General features: G+C 48.7%; 1 protein-coding gene across 6 annotated transcripts in view; it reads right to left on the bottom strand.

Moving 5' to 3' along the window:
* Positions 1–4641: 4641 nt before the first annotated feature.
* Positions 4642–21498, bottom strand: part of adgrb3 (adhesion G protein-coupled receptor B3) — a 120492-nt gene continuing 103635 nt past the window's right edge. For 3 of the 6 annotated variants that reach the window (XM_076018748.1, XM_076018749.1, XM_076018752.1), the window contains 12 exons: positions 17737–17887; positions 15696–15765; positions 15208–15274; positions 13109–13212; positions 12479–12577; positions 12001–12172; positions 11650–11745; positions 10882–10921; positions 8922–9604; positions 8324–8359; positions 7160–7264; positions 4642–5808 (listed from right to left, as the gene is read on the bottom strand). In XM_076018748.1, the coding sequence (XP_075874863.1) occupies positions 5620–5808; positions 7160–7264; positions 8324–8359; positions 8922–9604; positions 10882–10921; positions 11650–11745; positions 12001–12172; positions 12479–12577; positions 13109–13212; positions 15208–15274; positions 15696–15765; positions 17737–17887 (1812 nt within the window). In that variant the 3' untranslated portion in view covers positions 4642–5619. The remainder of the gene's footprint in view (positions 5809–7159; positions 7265–8323; positions 8360–8921; positions 9605–10881; positions 10922–11649; positions 11746–12000; positions 12173–12478; positions 12578–13108; positions 13213–15207; positions 15275–15695; positions 15766–17736; positions 17888–21498) is intronic. The other 3 variants (XM_076018750.1, XM_076018751.1, XM_076018753.1) reach the window with 3 other exon arrangements.

The raw sequence follows: 21498 nt of genomic DNA, 5'->3' as shown, positions 1-21498 counted from the left end.
CTTTTTTTTTTTTTTTTTTTTTTGTCTTAGCTAGTCTGGTTATTCTAGAAAGTAAGACCCTGGGTTTGATTTTTAAATAAAACATTACCTGTCCTCATTTTCTGATACGCCTGGTCGTAATACTCTTCCAAGAGATTTAGTGCTGCCTTCAACAAAATGAGACAATTTAGCCTGGGTTTTTGGACACCCATATTCATTCATTTTATGGATTAAACCTTATAAAATAAATGAATATATATGTATGATCTAAGAAGTAATAGAGACTCCTTGCAGCTGTTAGATATAAAACCACTGTTAATGTTTGATATGTACACAGGTAATAGTTACATTGTTGCGAGATTGGTGTGGGAGTTGGTGTAAGAACTGAGATAAATGCATTTAGCCCTCTGTGTAAACAACGCAGGCTAAAACTGATGCTTTGTTGTACCTTCCACACCTTGCATAGTTTCTGAAGAGGTACAAAAAGTACGTTTCTTGTTGTTGTCCCCCCCCCCCCCCAATTTCTGGCGACTTCATTTGCAGCATATTGACTGCGCTATGGCTACTTTAATAAAGTAGATGTTGCATATATATACACATGATTCCATATGCTGTTCATACAAGTGGTGCGAAAGGTCCTGATGGAGATGACCTTTCAGAAAAATCTTGAAGAAATCTCCGCCGAGCAGCAGACAGAAACCTCTCGAGGCGTTCCGTTTAAGAAAGACTGAATGAGGTTTCTGTTTGAAATCTTGACCCGTGACCACGCGGGTTACTATCCCTGATCCAGGGCGGGCGTTCAACCGTGCAACAGCTATTAAAAACGGGCCGGTAAAGAGAAGGCGAGAGCTAAACGGAGATAAAGGGAGACGAACTAGAAATCCTGCAGCACAACCAAAGTGATTAAGAGGATTTGACAGTTTTGAGTTTTTCACCAGCAGGGACGTGCAGATGCTGAGGCAGCCCAATAAAGGTTGTGGCGTGAGACGTAGGAGTCGGGTCGTTGACGAGGGCGAGACCGCTCGATTGCTCTGTGAGGTAAGTCGAGGAAAGTTGTTTGCATTGTTGGGGTCGGACTTGGAGGTCAGGAGGAAGCGAGCGTGAGGGGAATGAGGCCTGCGGACGCCTCACTTCATTACGACTCTGATCAAGTTTACAGCCGTGACTGCTGGAGTGTCACCATAAAAAAAAAATGAAATGCGATTTAAACGCACCTTTCTACAAAGATTATAAAGTGAAAAACACCTCAACAGTCTTGCGTGACATTCGACATTACGACCGCGTGCACCGCGCGCCCGGCCTCGATTTTTGGGTGGGCGAAGATTTTTTATTTTTTTTTCCAACCCCTGGGTGCTTTTTTTTTTTTTTTAATTTCCTGACGGACAGACGGACAGTTTGCCTTACCCGTCAGCATGGCCTCAGGGAGGGAACGTGACGGAGGGCCGATGTGATTATGTTGATTCCATGTTCCGCGGTTCCCCTAAGCAGGTTAACCTCTTGGCTTGCGTTGCGCGGACCCCTGGGACTTGTCACTCACTGCCAAACGAGCCCTTGATCACGGCGGTGGGTGGGAGGGGGCTGGGGGTGGCTGTCAGTCAGACGCGTCACTCGGCGAGCTGGCAGGACGTTCCGTCAAACTCGGAGCGGACTGGCCCGACGGTTCTAGTCTAGGGATCGTCGTTTAAAATTAGAGTGGGAGTGATTTTGATATGTCGGGGGAGGGGAGGTGGGGTGAGGGCGCGATGGAAGTTGCTCAAATGTTGGAGTGTTTGGTGCAAAGTGAAGGCGCAATTATTTTAGGCAGACTGTCACATCCAGTAGATTTTCTTGAAACCTCACCGATCCTCTTAAAAAAAACATCCCGTCATATTCAATAATTGTAGGAAACCAAAGACAAACACTGATAATAAATATAATAACTCGATACTCAATCTGTGGCGCTACTAAAAGTTCAACGCAGTTTTTGTGTGATTTAGAGTTCGAATGAGACCTTCGACACGTGTGCTTGCTTCAGATTTGCAAAAAAAAAAAAAAAAAAGGAATTTAATTGAAGAAGTAATAATGACATTAATCAAACACCTCATATTTGCAGAGAAAAAGCTTAACTGTTTCTTTCTTAAGCAGAAAAAACTTGGCAGTTTCTTTCTTAAGCAGAAAAAAACTTGGCAGTTTCTCTCTTAAAGCAGAAAAAGGATTTTGAGCCAGAAACGAGCAAGTACTGCAGCGTAAGCCAACTAACAACTAAAAGGCGCTAATTCCTTTTACTGCGGCACAATGGCACAAATGATTCTGACTCATGACTCCTTTGCAGTGAATGGCTCTGTCTCGTCGGAGGAGGAGGAGGAAGAAGTTAGCCAGAAAAGCCTGAGGTCTTTTCCTCTGCAAATTGAAAAGATGAATATATGCCAGACGCACACAAAAAAACAGGCCGGTTCGAGGGCGGTCCATTTGCAAGGTAAAGTTTGTAATGCTCAGCTGCAGGTGAGTCACTTCAGAGAGTCGTCTCGGAGTGACTTACTTCACCCGCCGGCGCCGATGACGAACCCCGATGATGAAAAACAAATCCGAATTTGAATAGCGCCGCGGTCGTGCGAGGACGTCGGCGGCCCTCCCGAGGCCCTGGATGTTATTGGTTCTTGTCCCCGTCCAAATGAATCGGTTATCGAGCCGTAGCCCGCGGGGCGGCGAGAGGAAGGAAATTACAAATGAACATTTAGACAAGAAGGACACCGGCTGATGGTTTCACTAATTCTCCTGGCTGCTCGGGAGACGAGCAGTGCGCACATCCAGTCTGACAGAGGCGATGTGGTTCTTAGCTTATTTTGGCATGTACAATTGTGTGATGACATCTAGATCAGGGGTGTCAAACTCAAGTACACAGTGGACCAGAATATAAAATTTGGACAAAGTCGCGGGCCAACATTGATATTTATTGAAAAAAAAAAATCTTCGTCCAGATAGAACAGTGAACCCAAACAAGTTTTGATTCAACCTGAATAAGGAACAAGCAAAGTTTAGCACTATACAATAAATAACTTTATACTGCAAACGTGCAAAATCCAATTTCAAATAAAAACAACAACATTTTGCTACGGGCTAATAATACTTTTAAAAATAAAATTACAACAATAAACCAATTTAAGTAACAATTCAACGTCCTGTCCTGATTGCCAAAATACCAAGCAGAGCATTCTGGGATTTGTAGTATTAGCTGTAAAATAGCTGTGGGCCAGCTCTAGTCGTGATTTTGTATTGCCTTGGGGGGGGGGGGTCTAATATAATCACACACTCTGGCCCTGTTAGAGCTTGACACCTGTGATCTAGATCCCACATCCAATAATCCACCATGCTTCAAAACACCAGTGGAAGGAGACAGAAGAAAGATGAAAGAAGCAGAAGTTGATGATTGGTTGCTCCTGAAGTCTTTTCAAAGTATTTCCTGATGGAAGAAATGTTTAATGGTAGTTCTTTTCCTAACAAAACAAAAATAACTGTGAGAAATGTAATCACTCTAACGATGCCCAGTAGGATGAATCCAAACACGCTGCAAAGCGAGACGTGTTTTCCTGGCGCTGCGGCTGAACTCTTAGTGAATCACGTGAAAACATCTCGACCATGCAGGTCTTATTTCTTCCTCCCGTCGTCCTCTTCTTCCACGGCGATCACTCATTCTGATACCTTCGTTTTTTAAAGCATAAAATACCAGAGGGGAGGAAAAAAACAAGATATCGCCCCAGGTCCTCACTGCTCAGCCCCCCCCCCCTCCCCCCGAACCCCACCCCACCATCGTTTGAGCTCCCCGCAAAAGGCGAAATCTTAGATGATCTTCTGGTGTGAACTTGTGGAGGCACGCAGACGCTTTTGGAATGTCAATGTTTTTAATCTAAATTCCGGGAATCAGATTGGGAGCCGAGCCAAAAAAAAAAAGAAAAACTCTCAGAGTTCTGACCTTCACCCTCAATTTAATGAAAGTTTGAAGCCTGTGGGGAAGGTCTAACCTGATTTTGGTCATTTCATTCCATATGAAACTTAAAGGTCCCATATTAGGCAAAATTGACCGGGTCAGTGTTTTCTAACAGCCTGCCAGTGAACTCCCCAGACACCAGGAAACAATCTTTACTTCTTTCACTCCCTCATTTTCCGACAAACTACGCACTAAACTACGCAGTTCTGTAAGTCTGCCCTTTATGATGTCGTAATGAACGTGAATGGCATCCTCGGCCAGGTGTTGGTTCCCAACTCTGAGAACAGCAGACAGCCACTCCACTGTGTGTTTTTGGTATTTGTCCTTGCAAACATGTGGAAGGTCAACCAAAGCATCATTTTAATCTGGAAACCAAAACCGAATGTTTATTGTTTGCTTATTTATTTGTGTGTGTGTGTGTGTGTGTGTGTCATAACAGAAAAAAAATATACAAAGAAATACAGAGGTGCGGCTATTCTGACGCTGCACTTTAAACAGATGTTTTGTTTGTTTGTGTTTACTTGGCACTGAAATGATCTCATTAGCACACACACAGGGATGGCAATGATTTCACTAGCACTCTCTCTGCTACTGGATGCCACACACACACACACACACACACACACACACACACACCTGGAAACAGGCGCAGAAGAATAAAAGCCACGAGCCACATAAAGTCGACACGAGCTCTGAAGCAGTACGAACATATTTCCTCTTTTATTTACATTCCTTTTCAAATGTTAACATTTTGCGCTATAACTTTTGATCGGGGGTTGGCATTTGTCGTCATTAAAATAAATTGGCACAAGTAAAACATATGTAGACAAAAGTTTATTTACACCATACAACATTTTTCTTTTTAAATATTTTATACAGAGCTGCAGATGGGAGCGCTTGCTGGGATCCTTCAAGCAGATTCTGCAGTATTAAAGTTGTGAAATATATTATTTATATAAAAGTGAGTATTATCTTTATTGCATTTAAAGCAATGAAGAAATGTAGCTTGACAAACATTCATTTTAATATGACAGAAAAAATCCTCTCTGCTTTCCATGTTTTATATCATAAAGTAAAAAGTGTAGTAATGGCCAAACAGACTGTTATAAACTTTTTAAAAACCTGCATAAATATATACATTGTGCTCCCGGATCCAGTTTTAAGAAACCAAAAACTAGACCCTATGAAGCTGGGACGACATGGCATGTCATTTGCTTTGTGAGGTTTTAAATCTAGAGAGATAACCTTGATTTTTTTTCTTTTCCATTTACGTCTTTGTTTTTTTTTTTTTTACTTTTCCATAAAGCCAATTCCTCAACAGATAATTTTGAAACACATGATGGTAAATATTGTACACCAGGCTGCCCCACACTAAGTACACTAGTGAGAATACAAAAAGTAACACTGATGTTTTTTTTTCTTCCCTTTTTTTGTCTTTTTCTTTTTTCCGCCTCCTGTCCGTCCTCAGTCCTTTGTTTGTTTTTTGTTTTTTTCGTATTGGCACATAATGTCCCTGCCACACTTGTAGTTCCCCAGATATGTATGCCAAGGCTGTTAGAAAAGTCTGCTGCTTTATTCAGTGCAAAATGCATCCGCCACTTGCCGCCGCCGCCGCCGCCGCCACTGCAGCCGCATTCCTCCTTCATCCCACTTTGCATTTTCTCCTTGGTCGCCCTCTACACTTCCGTTTGGAAGTCTCCCTCCTGGACATCTAAGGGTAAGTTGACACACTTTTCCCACTCGGCGGGCGTCATCTCCATCGAGTCCTTGGGGTCGGGTTCTAGTACATTCATAGTGGCGTAATTCTGATACTCACAGGCTGGATTGTAGCTTTCCCACGGGTTCTTGTTTGGCATTGCCTTGTCCTGCGAACAAGGGCCAGCGGGTTGTGACGTTAGTGGCGTGACATCCTCTAGCCTCCTAATGCGTCCGAGCGTTTCAGCGCGCCGAGTCCTACCCATTTGCTTATTGTAATCACGGTGTAATGCAATGGAAAGCCTCTGGTAGCAAAAAAAACAACAACATAATGACAGAGTATTAAATGTGGGCATGCTCGCGCTAAATCGTCACAGGCGGATCTTGCCCCCCCCCCACACACACACAAAACTCTTGCGCCCACTGGTGCTCTGCGTGCGTGCGCATTTCATCTCATTGTGTTTTTATGGACGGCCCCTGCGACGCTATTGCAAATACGGGAGACGAGAGCGTCTGCAGCGGCAGCGTGTTCGAGTCGGGGGGGGGGGGATGAAATAAAGCGCAGAGTGTGTGGGAGCGCATTGTAGTTATCGTTTACCGCACAAAAGAACTCTCGCGCCGGTCGCTAAGCAACAGGCTACAAGTTACAGTACGACCTGGGAAGGGGGGGTGGGGGGGTGGGGGGGTCGGTTTGCGGAAACATGAGCACAAAACGTGAAGTGTGTAGTCGAGAAAAAAAAAAAAAAAATCACGGATCGTAATAGAATAGAAGTAGAAGAATAGAGGGGGAAAAAAAACAAACATTGCGGGCTTTGGCTAGCGGGGTTTTTTTTTTTTTTTTTACGCGGTTTCCGAGCTCGCACGACTTCTACGCGTCCGATCGGTCGTGAGCAAGAAGATAAAGGCCCCTCCCCGCCCACCACCACCATATTGCACTCTCCTCACACACACACACACACACACACACACACACACACACACACACACACACACGCACACACAGAGTCACGCAGCTGCAACAAGAAAAACAACAAACTGAAGGGGGGGGAGGGGAGGGGGGGGGGTACTTGTATAGATGTGGGGGTAAATCAGATTCGATAATCGGCCATGCATTAATGGAGAAAACAATGATGGGGTTGCTCAGTCGATCAATGTGCATGTAAAGAAAAGTGCATTGGTGGCCTTGCATTGGAATGGATGCGCTGTTCCCCGCCCTGGTGAAACTGGCCTCGCGGCAGGGGGAACGCTTCGCCGCTTGACCCCCCCCCCCCCCCCCCCCCCCGCGCTACCCACTGGGGGAGGGAGGCTCATTAAGCGCCTCGGCTGCACGGGAAAAAAAAGGCTCATTTGCACGATGACAGGCTGGCGCCGCGGACGCCGCGTGAAGACGGCTAATCTGGATGTTGTTGCTCTGCCTCCACAGCTGGCCCCAGCGCCGCCGACACCCCCCCTCCCCCCCCGCTGTTGTTGTTTTTTTTCTTGTTTTTTTTTTTTTTTTTTTTTTTTTTTCCTGTTACTCACCATGCTGCCCATATTTGGTATGTCTCGAAATCGGTCCAGGGTTTGAAATTTCTGATTCAGTTCCTGGAACAGCTCCATGTGTCTTTTCCTGGTGTGCATGACTTTCTGCAATGGCAAGGGGTTTTTTCTATTGACAGCCAATAATGGAAAAGCATCTCCTCCCCTGCCACCCCACCCCCTCCTCCTCCCTCACCACCCCCAAAGCCTCCTCCAACTCTGATCAATTTGTCAGCGCCAATTGGTCGCTTACGACGTCTAGGCCAGGTCTGGAAACAAACAAATAAAAAAAAATCTACCAGTCTGCACATATACGAGTGACTGTCAAAGTAAAGGAAACAGCGAGGTGATTAAATTGCTGAGGCCCTGAGGTGTTTTTTTTTTTTTTGTATAGCGGCTGCCTGGTGTTTCGGCACTTTACCGTGCTGTGTGTCTTTGGAGCGCCAGCCCCTCACCAGGAGTTCTGTCGCTTTAAAGGAATTCCTTTTCATTAAACCTTGGCACGAACCCTCCCAGTTCTCCGTCGTCGGTGTACTTGTTTTTTTTTTGTTTTTTTTTTACGGCGCAACAAAATGCAGCCCACACCGACGGAGCTGCCAGAAAAGCATTCTCGTTTCCTTTACTTTGAAAGCCTGCGCGATTATATATATATATGCAGTAAAGCCTGATTTTTAACAATGCAAAGGACGTGCTGAGAAACTTAACAGGGGATCGGAGACGTGTCGGCAAGCCAATACAATCATCGTGGAAACCGGTGGCAAAGGAAAAAAAAAAAAAACCCAAAACAAATCAGACGTGAAATGTGCGAATGACTACAGAAGCGTACATCTTGAAAAAAAAAAAAAAATTAAGGCATAGCTAATGGATGTCGGAGATGGAGGGAGATAAAACGTTGATGGGAGCCGCTGGCCTGTTTGTCAGTTGACAGCCTTTGCTTTTACCTTAACGACACGGCGTGTCGGTAAATCTCCGCGAGTCGAGGCTCCGGAGCGCCAATAAGCTTAAGAGGCACGGCGAGTGCGAATAAATCAAATGGCAAGAACACAACCTGCAAAATGCAGCTTTTTTTTTTCCTCCGCATTAAAAAAAAAAAAAAAAAGAAGAAGATATATGCGCGTGAGAGGAGATGTCTGTGGATTTTTTTTCCTCTCCTTTTTATTTACGTACCTCAAAGTCCAGATCCGAGTATCGTGACTTCCGTCTCTGTGTGTCGAGGGGGGACAGAGGCATCAGATCATTAGCTGCTATTACATTGTTGTTACATATTATAACGGTATAGTGTCATATTTTTGCATTCCATTGTTTGCAACTAATTATATTATGTATTGTATTGCATCATACTTCAAACACCCTTACCCTTAACTTAATATTTAACTTGCCACTTTTTTTTTACTCTTGCTTTATTTCTTTCATGCACAATTGCATTGGCTTCTGTCACACCAACATCTCACTGTCATGTTTGGTGACTAAGGTGGCTTTAATAAGACTAGTCTAATGTGTAAGGCAGCATCTCTCAACTGGTGGGTCTGCTTTGCTTTGATTGGGTCGCGGCTTCGTGGGCCAGTTCCTAAAATATTTATATTTAGAGAGAAAATGTTGTGCATTTATTTTGCAGGACAATTCAATTCAATGATTTCAATCACTCGTCTGCTAAACCTTTGAATTCTGTGGGGACAAATTTGGGTCGCGACTTCATGGCAAGGAATAAAAAGCGCGGGTGCTGAGACTCCACCAGTTGAGAAGCGCCGGCCCGGCGGCGCCGTACCTCCAGGGAGCTCATGGATATCGTGGAGCCCGTCTCGCTCCGGGAGAGTCCCGCCGTCTCCTCCATCTCGGCCAGGAAGTTCTTGACGGCCGTGCGCGGCTCGAAGGCCAAGTTCTGCATCTGCTCCGGAGCGCTGGGGTACTGCTGCTGCTCCAAGTTCACATTCATGTGGTCCAAGCCCGACGGGCTGATGTTGAAGTCGGGACTCATCTTGTAGTGCATCAGCCTCTCGTGCGACAGCGTGTCCATGGTGATGTTCATCTTGCCGTCGTCCTTCAGCAGCGTGTTGCACGAGCCGGCCGCCGCCGAGGCGCGGGGCATGACGATGTAATCCGTCTCCATCATCTGCGCCGCCGGGTGGCCGTCCACGCCGTGGCCCAGCACCATGTCGTGGTCGCTGTGGCGCAAGCTGCCGCCGCCGTCGTCGGTGCACAGGTAGACGGCGCGGCGCAGGTCGGCACCGCCGCCGTCGGCCAGGCACTGCTCCTTCAGGTCGGCCACGCCCATGGGCAGGTGGAGCGCCGAGGGCTGCTGGATGATCACCTTGGAGATGATGTTGCCCGGCAGCGTGGAGTAGTTGAGGCCCTCGGCCGCCTTCTCCTCCTCGTCGTCGTTGAGGGAGATGCGGGAGAGCGTGCCGGTGATGGTGGCGGCGCGGCACGAGCCCATGTCTTTGTGGAGCGCTGGGAGGGTTCAAACAAGACGGGGATTAGTTTGGAAAATCCCGCGGCGTCGCACGCTGTCGGATATCGTCGGCCAGGGAAAAAAAAAAAAAAAATCCGCGAGAGTTTTCATGCTTCGACGGCACGATTGACTGCGATTTCGGGATGAGAGGCGAAACGTCTTCAAGATCGCAAGATCAAGTCCAGTTGCCCTAACTTAACCTTTCCGTAGAGGGGTTAAGTGTTACTTAAAGACGACCTGGATGACTGAGAACCTTCACAGAGACAAACAGACCCTTCAGAGGAAGTAACGACCAATCAGGAACCTTCCTTTCCTTCAGCAGGACCAACAGATTGAAAAACAGCTTTCATTCCTGGGCAGTCAGCAGTTTTGTCATGCACCTTGTATGGTGACACTATCTTTAGTTACATTCTCTTCCATTCCATTCTATTGTTCCTCCTCAATCCACCCGATCCATGTCTAATGCGCCAACCTTGCAAGCCTCCAAATACTGGACGCTTTACGACGGTTCTGCAGGAGGACAAGAGGTGTGAGCAGATCTTCAGTATTTTTTGTTGCTGAGCCGAACGCTCTCGGTAAGCCGCATTTATTCATGATACGAAATCTCCCTGTGAACAAGGCCGACACTGGCCGTCCACGCCGCTTCTCCCTGTTTTCCTCGGCTGCCTCCGATGGCCTCCTTCTTGTCTCTCAGCGCGCCGTCGCTATCTGCCCTCCGATTGTCCCGCAGGTCCAGCCGGGTTGCGTGTTTCCGCGGTTTCGGTGCTGAGAGACGCAGCCCCGGGGGCCTCGGCTTACTCTGCCCTGCCCTGTTTACCAGCGACTGTTTGATTAAATCACAGCCTCGTCTGGCAGCGAGCGGCCGGTCAGGGAGGGATGTTGCCTCCCTGCGAGTCGGAGCTGAGAGAAGAAAAGCCCACCAGGTGCATCGACAGCTTTACACAAAAAACAAATAATGCAACATGCGGATCTAGGAGAACATGAGACGAGCCGCTTCATTACTATTATTTTTTTTCCCCCCCTAGCAAATCCCTGAAAATGAGGCGAATATCCCAACAGCTCCCGTTCCGCCGTTTTGTTCTCGGATTAAAGTCGTGTTTTGGTAACTGTGAGAGAGAAAGAAAGAACCCTCCTATGGGGATTGGCACTAGTTCTTACGTAACTCGCCATCTTTTTTTTGGGGTTTCTTCCTTTTCCTTCTCTTTGTTTTTTTTGGGTCGCCGCCGGCGAAAGGAAAGCAGCGTCTCGTTAACAAAACAACCATCTGTTTATTTACCTGATCGGCAGGCGATGTCCACGTCTTTCTCAAAGTCGGTCTGCGGGGAGGGAGGAACAGAAAGAGACAAAATGTCAAATCCACCCGATACACAGAAAAGACTGAGAGCCTAAAAAAAAAAAAGGAATCTTTTTTTTCTTTTTCGTGGATGACCGGAGGGAGGAGAAGAGCTCTCAGCATCCCTGCGGTCCTCTGGCGCTAGCGGCGCCCCGGAAACCCGACGGCCGCCACTTCTGCACTCCTGGGGGCTGTTTGAATACTAACGGCGGGTCGCGCCGTGCTGGATTAGCGGACGGGTGGAATCCCATTCTTAAAGTCAAGCTGGGGAAGAGTCCCCCAGCACCCCCACCCCCACCCCCACCCCCGCATCCCCTCCGCCCCCGCCCCCAATCAGCCGATCGGCCGGGGAGATGAGAGCGGCGCGTGACGTGCGCGAACAATGAGCTCCCGTCGGAATGGAGATGGAGACGTCGGACAGACAGACAGACAGACAGACAGACAGACAGACAGACAGACAGACGGAGGATTTCATTCCAATTTCACCGAGGCCCAAAGGCCTCCTTGTCTGAAAAGGCCACATTAAACTAAACAGTTAGGCGAAGATGTAAAAAAAAAAAAGAAGAAGTGGGCAGTATGTGCGCCTTCTAAATCCCCGGGGAACGCTGTCCCATCAAATTACACAGGATGTAACGGTTACGGGTAATAGCATGGGGTGGGTGGGAGGGGTGGGAGGGGTGAGAAGGCGGGGGGGGGGGGGACTGTGCCCACCATTATCTGTGCGTGCCCATTAGGGAAGGTTCCTGTTGCATCACCGCTGATTGGGTCTTGGCAGTTTCTCAGGCGACATCTGAAAGCGTCCTGGACCTAAAGAAGAAAAAAAAAAAAAAAGAAAGAAGGAAGAAAAAGACTTTCATCACCAGCGTTTTAACTGGCGGCGTGTTCAAGACGAGGAGACTTTGCAGATGAGGTCTCGGCGTCAAAGAAAAGGGGGACGGGATGACGGCGCTGGTATGAATATTTCACGGAACGCTTCCGTGAAATATTCATGTTTACTTCGTACGACGGCTGCAGTCGGACACACAATCCCGATCAGGACCAGGACCTGGACCTGGATCTCACCTCTCGCCGCAGCACGCAGTGCACCATGACGATGACGAAGCCCTGCAGCGAGTCGAAGACGGCGAAGAGGATCTGAAAGAGGATGGAGCGCTTGTCCGTCATGGCGAGCACGGCCGACATCCAGGTGAGGGCCAGCAGGGGCAGGACCACGCAGGAGCTCCACAGGGACGCCCTGGCAGGAGGGGAGGGAGGGGTCAGCGAGGAAGACGAGATAAAAGCTAAAGTGAATCAGGTCCTTTTCCTCTTTCTTCTTCTTCTTCTTCTTTTTTTTTTTTTTTTGAACCCCGCTGGGTTTTTAAGTGCATGCTGGCCCCTCCCAACGCGGCGTGTTCGCAGTCTGAGATGCCTCCGCTGATCCCGTTTGAAGTGGGCGTGGCCGCAGCCGACCGCAGCGTCGGCCGAGCCGAGCCGAGCTGAGCTGACTCGGACCTCCCCGGTTCCCCTCCCCCACCGTCCCCATCGACCGGGAGGCACTCACATGGCGTTGCTGGCCGTAGTTGCTGATAAAGCGGTGGTTGATACGACGCCGCACTTGGCACACTTGAGAGTCAGCCCCGTGTGCGGCTCGCTCATCTGCCTGCAGGGCGGGGGAGGGAGGGGGGTGGGGGGACACAGAGGAGACGCACAGACGCATGACAAACTCACAGACGACTGGCAACCGCAACCCCAGCATAACCCTGACCCACTACCACCCAACCCAACCCAACCCAACCCAACCCGTTCCACTCCCCCCGCCGTCATATTAGCAAAGCGCGGCGGCACAAGAGGCAGCATGCGAGTGGGTGTCGCCGCCCCCCCTATTTTTTTTTTTTTTTTTTAAAGATTTCCATCTTGGACTGATTCTGCCAAAGAAGCGAGAAGCCACGTCGCTCCCGAGAGATCTGACCTCTTTATATTTACGCCTCATTTCCTTTTCAACAAGCGGCGAGCGGGGGAAGGCGGAGGGGGGGGACACAGTCTCACATTTCCATATGTATCAGGAAGAATCAAAGCTTTTTTCTTTCTTTTTTTTTTTTAACTTTCTTTCTTTTCCGTCATTATTAACATTTTCAGTTTTTTCCCCGGGAAGTCAAAGATAGAGAGTGAAGGAAAAAGAAAGGGTACTAACAAGGATGTGCTGTCATACCCTGCACGGTGCTTCAGCTTCTTGTCCAGGATTCCGTCTCTGGACACGAGCTTGTTGAACACCAGGATGCCGATCACCATGTTGACCTGGGAGTTTGGAGCGGACGAGTCAGTAAATCTGCTGCAGTGACACCAAAATAGACCCCCGCCCACCTGCTATCCAACCCCCTGCTGCTTTGACATTTGACAACACGCACGCTAGCTTAATGTTTTGATCCCGCGGGCCTCTCTTCTTCTTCTTCTTCTTCTTCTTCTTCTTCTTCTTCTTCTTCTTCTTCTCTGTCTTCTTCCCCGCCCCCCCCTCCTGGATCTTTTCATTGTGCGCTGAGCTTTGACCTCCAGCTTCCTCCCCGCTTGCTCATCGCTGTGACATTTCAGCCAGCGGACGAGGCGCGGCCCCGGATACGACCGGAGCCGTCGCGAGCGAGACGCGGCTGACAGCGAACACTTGTCTCCTCAAAGACACCTCCTCCTATTATTAGCAGCGTCCTCGCTCAAACGTGCGCGCAGGGGTCGCCGGGGCCGAGTGCAAAACTCTGTACAGCTCCCGAAAAACACAATCCACTTCGGATCCCCTCCGGCAGAGACACGGATCGTGAATCGTGGATCGTGAAAAATTCATGCGGAGCCGGGTTTTTTTTTGGGGGGCCGAGCTTTTGTGTGTGTTTTCCAGAAGACGTTTTTCATCGCGTTACCGAACTATCAATGCAGTAATTACGGCGCTGCGGAATTAGCTCGCTAATTACAGTGGTTTCTTTCTGCCGAGATTAACTTGCGTTCCTCGGAGATTTACCAGGAGTACAAGTGACTTTACAGTGACTTTTTTGAGACGTGACACGAGGATCTAAAGTCGCTTTATTGCAAATCCCGCCGCTGCGCGAGGGGCTCGACAAAAGGAGGGAGCGCTCGCCGCGCTCCGTCCCTCTGACACGGACTCCGTCATTTGCATAATCACAGCCTTTGTGTGATTTTCCTTCCGTACAACTGTGTAAATACCGGATGATTAAAAAAAAAGAAGGAAAAAAAAAACGGGCGTATTAGATTTTTTTTTTTTTTTTTCGAAACAAATCTAGCACATGAATTCTTCATAGCCTTAAAGCTACGCGGAGGACCATTACGGGAAATGAAAGGGAATTACTTGAGCACATTGCCTGTCGGGGCGCTCATTAGTTTGACTTTGAAACCAGAGTTTGTGCCTCCTGTCGGGCGTTTTGCACTGCGGCATTACGTGGCGGCGCAGTGGAGCGGAAGCAATTAATACATTTGTGCTAAAGCTGTTTTTTTTGTTTGTGTGTTTGCCTGTTTTATTGAATGAATTAAGACTTTTAAAAGGTACCATTTTATGCCAAATTCACATAGTTTAGTATGAATAATGTGTCTGTTTGCTGTCAGTGTCCATCCTTCTTTGACTGGCTGCTCTTTTCAGAAAGTGTGTGCCGATACAAAGATGCTATTCTGGAAACTAGCCCTTGGTGACATCACAAAGGGTGCCAAAATCTGACTCAGACAAGTGGCTTCCGGTCAGGTGTCCGCAGTTCAGTTTTGGCATGAGGGCTGTAAACAGAGGGCTAACCCTGCTACACTTAACCAAGCAAGGCTGCTTCACTGCCGTACCGATGAAACATTCAGACTAGGGATGGAAATGATTGATTAACTCATTAATCGTTAGTCAATTGACCTTGTCGATCAATTAACGATTAATAACCTAAATTTCACAATGAAAAATGTGCAAGGAACACATTATTTAACGCTTAAATAATGTTGAGGGTCCAATGTGACCAATTTTTACATTAGAGAACAGAAAAAACACCCTAAACATTGATCCTCTGACTTTAAGTTGACTTCTAATGGGTCACACTTCAACTTTTTTTTAACTTGTGTGCTAGGTATACAGGTATACACCACACCATTTAACCAAAAAAACCTGTCTAAAAAAACCTTTCAATTAATAGTGACTAATTCAATTTAATCACTCATTCAGACCTGAACAAGATGTGACTTTTCTGGGAATTTCAGCTGCCGTATGTTTTTTTTTACTTCCCAGCTGGTGAAAACACAGACGCAGACCGACAGAAGACGTACCAGAACGACAGCAGCTGCAGGTCCGACGAAGGCGTACAGCAGGCCGCCCTCCAAAGACAGCCAGCAGCTGGAAGGCGAAGGCAGGAGAGGAAACGGTTAACACCCACCCAGACACACATTAACTTCCCAGTTAATGACACACGCCAGCTTCCAATTGCGTTCCCACCCCCCCTCCTCAACCCGTCAGGGGAGGGGAGACGTGCCATATGTTGGAACTCTATGATGATGAAACGCAGAGCTTTTTTTTTTTTTTTTTCTAAAAAGCGCTCAGTCATCTACGGGGACACACGTGAAACTGCACCCCGTTGTGTTTTGAGTTTATTGGTTTTTGTTTTCCGTAGAATATAATAGTGTTCAGGGGGGAATCCGCTCGGTTCCAAGTGGCTGCACAGAGCCTTGAATCATTGTTGCGTTTAGGCAGAAGTGCTGCGCTTATGAGAAGTGAATGACGGGGAGACGACAGATGGGGAAACGGAAGTGAGACTCACTACAAGGGCGTTCCGTATCCCTTTGTTTTGGTGAATCCCATTGAAATGGCAACCACTAATGCCGGCAGCCCTTGAAAAAGAAGAAGGAGAAGGAAAAAACAATTAATAATTATATATATATATATATATTCGTACATATATTTCTTGGTAGCGGTCCACTGTGGAACGGCAGCCGCTCCTCTGTCCCCAGAGCCGTTAACCGCAGCCGTTCAGGATTCGCTCCATTAGAACCGTGAGTACGAGGCCATTCAGCCCCCTGTGACTGTGCCCGATCCTCCCCCACATAGGAATTTCAATACTTCAGCCAAATATATATACGACGCCGCTTCCCCCATTAAGGCGGCTGCGGAGGGGTGGTGGTGGTGGTGGTGGTGGTGGTGGGGGGGGGGCCGTTCCCGACAAAATGGCAGCGATCCACATAAGCGGAATGTCACGGGGCGCCTCTGGAACGTCGGAGGGGTTTTCTCGTTCTCCCCGTTCCCTTTTAAAGCGTATGGCTGCTCATTATAGATGGCCGTAATTGATTCGGTCCTCCGCCGCCGCCGCCGCCGCCGCGTGCCCAGAATGTTAACGCCTCGGCTCGGCCGGGCTCGGCGCAGGCAGGTGCTATTGATGTAATCAGTTTCCCGGAGGCGCGGGGCGAGGGACCCCGCGGCCATCTATCGCCTCTCCGCGCTGCTGAGGAGGCGGAGAGCGCCGGGTGCGCCGTGAGTCACGGCCGCGGACCCGGGAATGAAGAGGCGACGGGTCGCACGTGGCTCCGGAATCGATCGCTGGGATCGCAATAAATTAGGGGGTCATCACCAAAAAAACCGAGGCCGAGCGTCTCCTCGTTCTTCTTCTCTTCATTTGTCATTTTCCCGCGGCGAGAGCGCCGTCTTGTTTGCCCTCAGCCGGCTTGTTGCGGCATTTGTTTTCCCTTCCACTGTGATTGTACAATAGCCTTTGTCCTCCCCCAACACACACGCACACACCCCACCTCGCCCCCCTCCCTCCTCATCCCCGCCAGTCGAGGAGGAAGAAGAAGAAGCGCCGCAATGACTAAGAGAGCCTTGTTTGTTGCTAGGTAACAAGAAGAATGGGAGAGAGTGCTCTTTCATAATCAAATTGATTTTTTTTTTTTTTTTTTTCCCTCTTGGACAGAGAATTCTGGTAAGACTGTAAGAAACAAGCCCCTCGGACGAGGAGCCGAGCTGACATTTATCAAGTCAAGTTAAAATCGAAGTCCATCAGACGTCTGACGTGTGGATATTCATCATTATTCAATTTTGCCCCCCCCCCCCTCCGTCGCGTGAGAGTCAAGTTCAGGCTGCATAGTGTTGGCTTGGGAGGGTTCTGCAATCACGACACCTGCCTGTGTGGACGCTATGGATGTGTTTCGCATCTCCTATATGCACAATGCACCTGCTGTAAGTGAATTGAGAACGCGAGGCATCGCCCCGAGGCCTGGAGGAATCCTGCTGCATTTCACTCAACACTCTCCGGTCAAATGTGTTCTGATGGAGTCCAAAGCCTCGGCCCACACTCTCTTTATCAGACGTGAGGTCATTACCAGTCCACTCCATCCTCCCCCCACTACTCCACACCCCAAATCCCCCACCCCACCCCCCACCTCTCACACAAAAACACAGCCACATAGCTCAAGGCCAGTCCATTTACTGAGAGCCCCAACTGGAGCACAGAGCCATCACACTAAAAGAGCCTGATAGGGTGAAGACGGCCACGGCGTGGATGGAAAAACAGAGGTGCAAGTTAGACAAGGAGACCTTGAGAAGGAAAAGAATGTGAAAAAAGAAAGAAAGAAGGAGTAGAAGAGGAAGAAGGAGAAAAAGAAGAAGAGGAAGGAGATTTTGATTTTTACAACCACACTTGTTTTACAAAACAAACTGAAAATGATGAACCTTTTACAAACAAAAATATGAGAAGGAGAAGAAGAAGGAGAAAGAGAAGGAGAAGAAGAAGAAGGAGATGAAGAAAAGAAAGAGAATAGGAAGAAAAACGAGAAGAACGAGAAGGAGAAGGAGACAGAGATGGCACCTACCCCAGCCCAGGCACAGAAAGCGCTTTCGGATGAGCCGGGTGCGAACCTTCCCCGTCACCGCCATGTAGGACTGCCAGGCCTCGGTGAGGACCCAGCAGAAGGACGCCAGGAAGAAAAAGTGCAGAAAGGCCGTGGTCATGACGCAGACGCCCTGCGGAAAAAAGAGAGGAAAGAGAAGAGAGAGAGCGAGAGAGAGAGAGAGAAAAACATTCAGTCGCTACCTTTCACACAGCCCCAAAGAAACAAAGCAAACAGAGTTCTGGTTCTGGCTCCGACTGGTTACACAAGTCAAGGATTCCTGCAAAGCTTCCCGCAAACACGGTATCGATCATATTGAGATTTCCTCTTTTTTTTTTTTTGTTTGAAGCATTTGTCTGACTAAACCCCCGACTCTGAAAGCGACGCGACGGCGAATGAAACTGAAAAGAAGAAATGAAAAAAAGAAAACGACCTCCGTTTGAACGTCGGAGAGCGTAGTGAAGATCAGAGAGTGGCGGCGAAGCGCTGCTGGCCACTCTCGGCCCTCATTAGTATGCCGGGGATCCCACCTGGAGGCGTGCGAGCCAAGGTCAACTGTTCCACGCGGACGGGGGCGGAGGGTGGGCGGAGCGGTGGCGAAGAGACAACACCACCACCGGCTCAATCCTTCCTGCTCGGCGACGTCACGCCGCTCCACCTCGACTCATCAGCTCGTCCACCTTTGCTCCGCACCGAGACGCAGCTTCAGATGTTTGCTCGGGAATAAAGGAGCGGCGCGGGGGGGGAATAAAACACACATGCTGACCCTCGAGAGGAGAACTGTGGGGGCCGTCAGTAGGGGAGCGTGTTGTTTCTGCCGCACAACCGGGGAGAGACTGAAGCATCACTTCGCCCTGGGCGGCCGGCGGCGTGCGGCGAGATCTCCCGTACACTCCCGTCCCCGCCGAGAAAATCCATCCCCCCCCCCGCCGTCGCGCTCGCCGGGTTCACGCGGGACGATAATCCGGCTCGAGCGCCGGGAAATTCCGTTTGCCCTGCACGCGAGCGGCGTATTAATTGTGTGGATTCAGGTGAGGAATATTTACACTCCTGAAGTCAATTTAGCGAAATGAGACTCCAGCCGCAACGAGAATTAGCTGCAATTTGTCGTGCTGCGCGGGATGATTATTATTATTTTTTAACTTCCGCGCCTAAACGCAGATTAAAGTCTCGCAAATAATAAATTGCAGTTTCTGTATAATGACTGAACCCATTTAATAAATGTTCTCATTTATTTCCCGGAAGGGAGAGAAGGAGCAGGTGGGTCACGCGGCGCCTCCACCCTTGCGTCTCCAAAAGTTTTTATCTTTTGCAGAGGCGGCTTCAACATTTTGCGGAGCCCGACCTGTGGCCAAGGTTGACGGCGGAGGAGACTTGCTGAGTCATCGCCAACCCGGAGAAAACAAAGGCGGCTCTGCTCACAGGTACGTGCTCCAAAAACCTGCTCGCCTTTCCGTACCCGCGCCTCTTAAAAGCCATCATGGTGCAGAGGGTTCGAGCTGTAGTCGGTTGGTTGGTAGATTGTGAATTCAGAGGTGGAGAACAATCTTGAATATGTCCGCATCTAAAGAAAACCGCCTTAAAAATAACAGCTTTCATTCCATAGGAATGTCTGATTCTTTCTTTGAGCCACAAATGTTACGCATCTCGCTTCTCGCTCTTATTTCCATTCATAACCATTCATTAAATAACACCACATGCAGGTAGGTGGGGAGATCTTTCAGATGAGGAACACGGGAGAGGAAGAGCTGCGCGGACCAAATGCCAGCAGCTCCAAGCCGACAGCCAATCCCAACGTTGCTTTTCCCCATGTCGCTGTCCGCGGTGCTGAAAATAGAGCCTCCCTTGTTTCTTGGAAACGTGTCACATGCAAACATCTAGCATTGGGGGCAGGTGGTGGTGGTGGCGGTGGGGGGTGTGGGGGGGGATGGGGGGTTGACCAGGATGCCTACGGGCTAATCAGCGCTAAAATAAGACGGGAGGCAGATAAGATGCGAATTAAAGCCTCCACGATGCGACAGAGAGAGAGAGAGAGAGAGGGAGGGAGAGAAAGCACAAGAGTGCGCACTGGCCTTTAGAGAGGAAAATGCCGGGAGATGTTAAGCACAGTGTGTCAGTATCCATGGAAACAGAGGAAGGGACTCGGCAGAGCTGATAGACAGGAAGGAAAGACCCAGAGCTGATGGACATGGAGGTGCGAGTGGGAATGCTTTAAAGCGGTTCACTGAGGGCAGCTTAAAGTGAGGAGAATTCGTTAAATCTCTGTCTGGAAGGTCGGGGGCTGAGCCTCCATGCAGTCAGTCAGTGCTGTTAAAACACAGAAGTCTGACTCATCATGAACTGAAGATATTCACACCTTAAAAAAGGTAAAAAAAAACAAACAAAAGAACAAAGAAGTGCAATGATTCGGTTTATCGAATAAGATGACTATGTGTTATCTCTCCTATCAGTGAGAGCGCGCGCCTCCTTCAGGACCGGATGAATCTCATGGACGCTTGGTAAGTTAAAACCAACCCTGTTTCCTGCTTCATTCTATCTATTGGTAATCTGAAAGAAACTTCCTCGGAGCAGCGAATCCATCTTGTATTTTTCTCGGAATTCAATACTTTCTGCTCTTTCTCGCCTTGCGGATTCTTTTTCTTCCGTCTTTGCAAAATGTCGCAGAGGAATCTGGAGCAGACCTCGTAACGTCTATGTTCCCAGCCGGTTATGCACGGTTGTGGGTGGAAGAGGCTGGCTGTTATTTTGACTGAAGTACCCTCCGTTCGAAACCAGCTCTGCACAGTAGGCGCTCAGGTGGAGGACGGTGAAATCTCAAACTATATCGGTTGTGTTGGAGGGATTGGCAACCACATGTCGAAAAAAAAACAGAAAAAGAAAGAAGCCTTGATGACTTTGTCGCTCAGTTGATGGCTGGATATCGAGTTAAAACGACATGAACGTTGATGTCACAACAACTCCGGCTTATTTCTGATTCCGCCCACTTGGTTATTTATCTGGCGGGAGGAACACGCATGTAGGACTGTTGCGGTACGCTGGTCAATCCATTACATAATCCTTTAATATGACATGTAATATCATGGGGATGGCACTGCAAAGTCAATTCAATCAGGGCATCGAAGTAAGAGGACCTCATTTTGTCGGGCCATCTGCGCCGATGCATGACATGCAGCGTTGCAGCTGAACACAACAAGTGTTAGCGATGTTAACAATCTCAGAAAAGCAACAAACTGGTTTTGCACGAGCTAGATTTGACTATAAAGGATGTTTCTTTGTTTTAAATCGCAGCTCTAATAATGACCTTCCACGCCAAGAACCCCGGTAGCAAAAAAAAAAACAAACCTCAAAAAACGAACTGTGACGGAGGACAAAAGAGAAGCGCAGGCGAGCGCAGAGGTGACTCACTGACTTCCTGCTCCCCGAAGACACCTCCACACCAAAGGGATGATCTCCATTAGACGACGGCCACGTACGAATCCGCAAACAGTGGAGCCAATTATATTCACATCTTACGGCAGACGGAGGGGGAAACAAGCGAGGCAGTGTCAAGGCAGGGCGGCAATTAAAACCCACACAGGGGCGACGTTTCCTCCCGCCAGCCCGCCGCTCAAACCGCAGACTCCCTCTGCAGGGCCCGATCAAACGGATGGAATGCTCCTCAAATGTTCTTGAAAAAAACACAGGGCAGATGCAGACACAACCCAAACAAAGGTGGTAACGGTGACGGGTCGTGCTAGTTTTTCC

This window comes from Nelusetta ayraudi, unplaced genomic scaffold (assembly GCF_046127955.1).
Source record: "Nelusetta ayraudi isolate G7.1 ecotype Tasmania unplaced genomic scaffold, CSIRO-AGI_Nayr_v1 ptg000008l, whole genome shotgun sequence".
NCBI classification, from domain to species: domain Eukaryota; kingdom Metazoa; phylum Chordata; class Actinopteri; order Tetraodontiformes; family Monacanthidae; genus Nelusetta; species Nelusetta ayraudi.
Note: the sequence above shows the minus strand (reverse complement) of the source record. Positions and strands in the feature narration are given on the sequence as shown.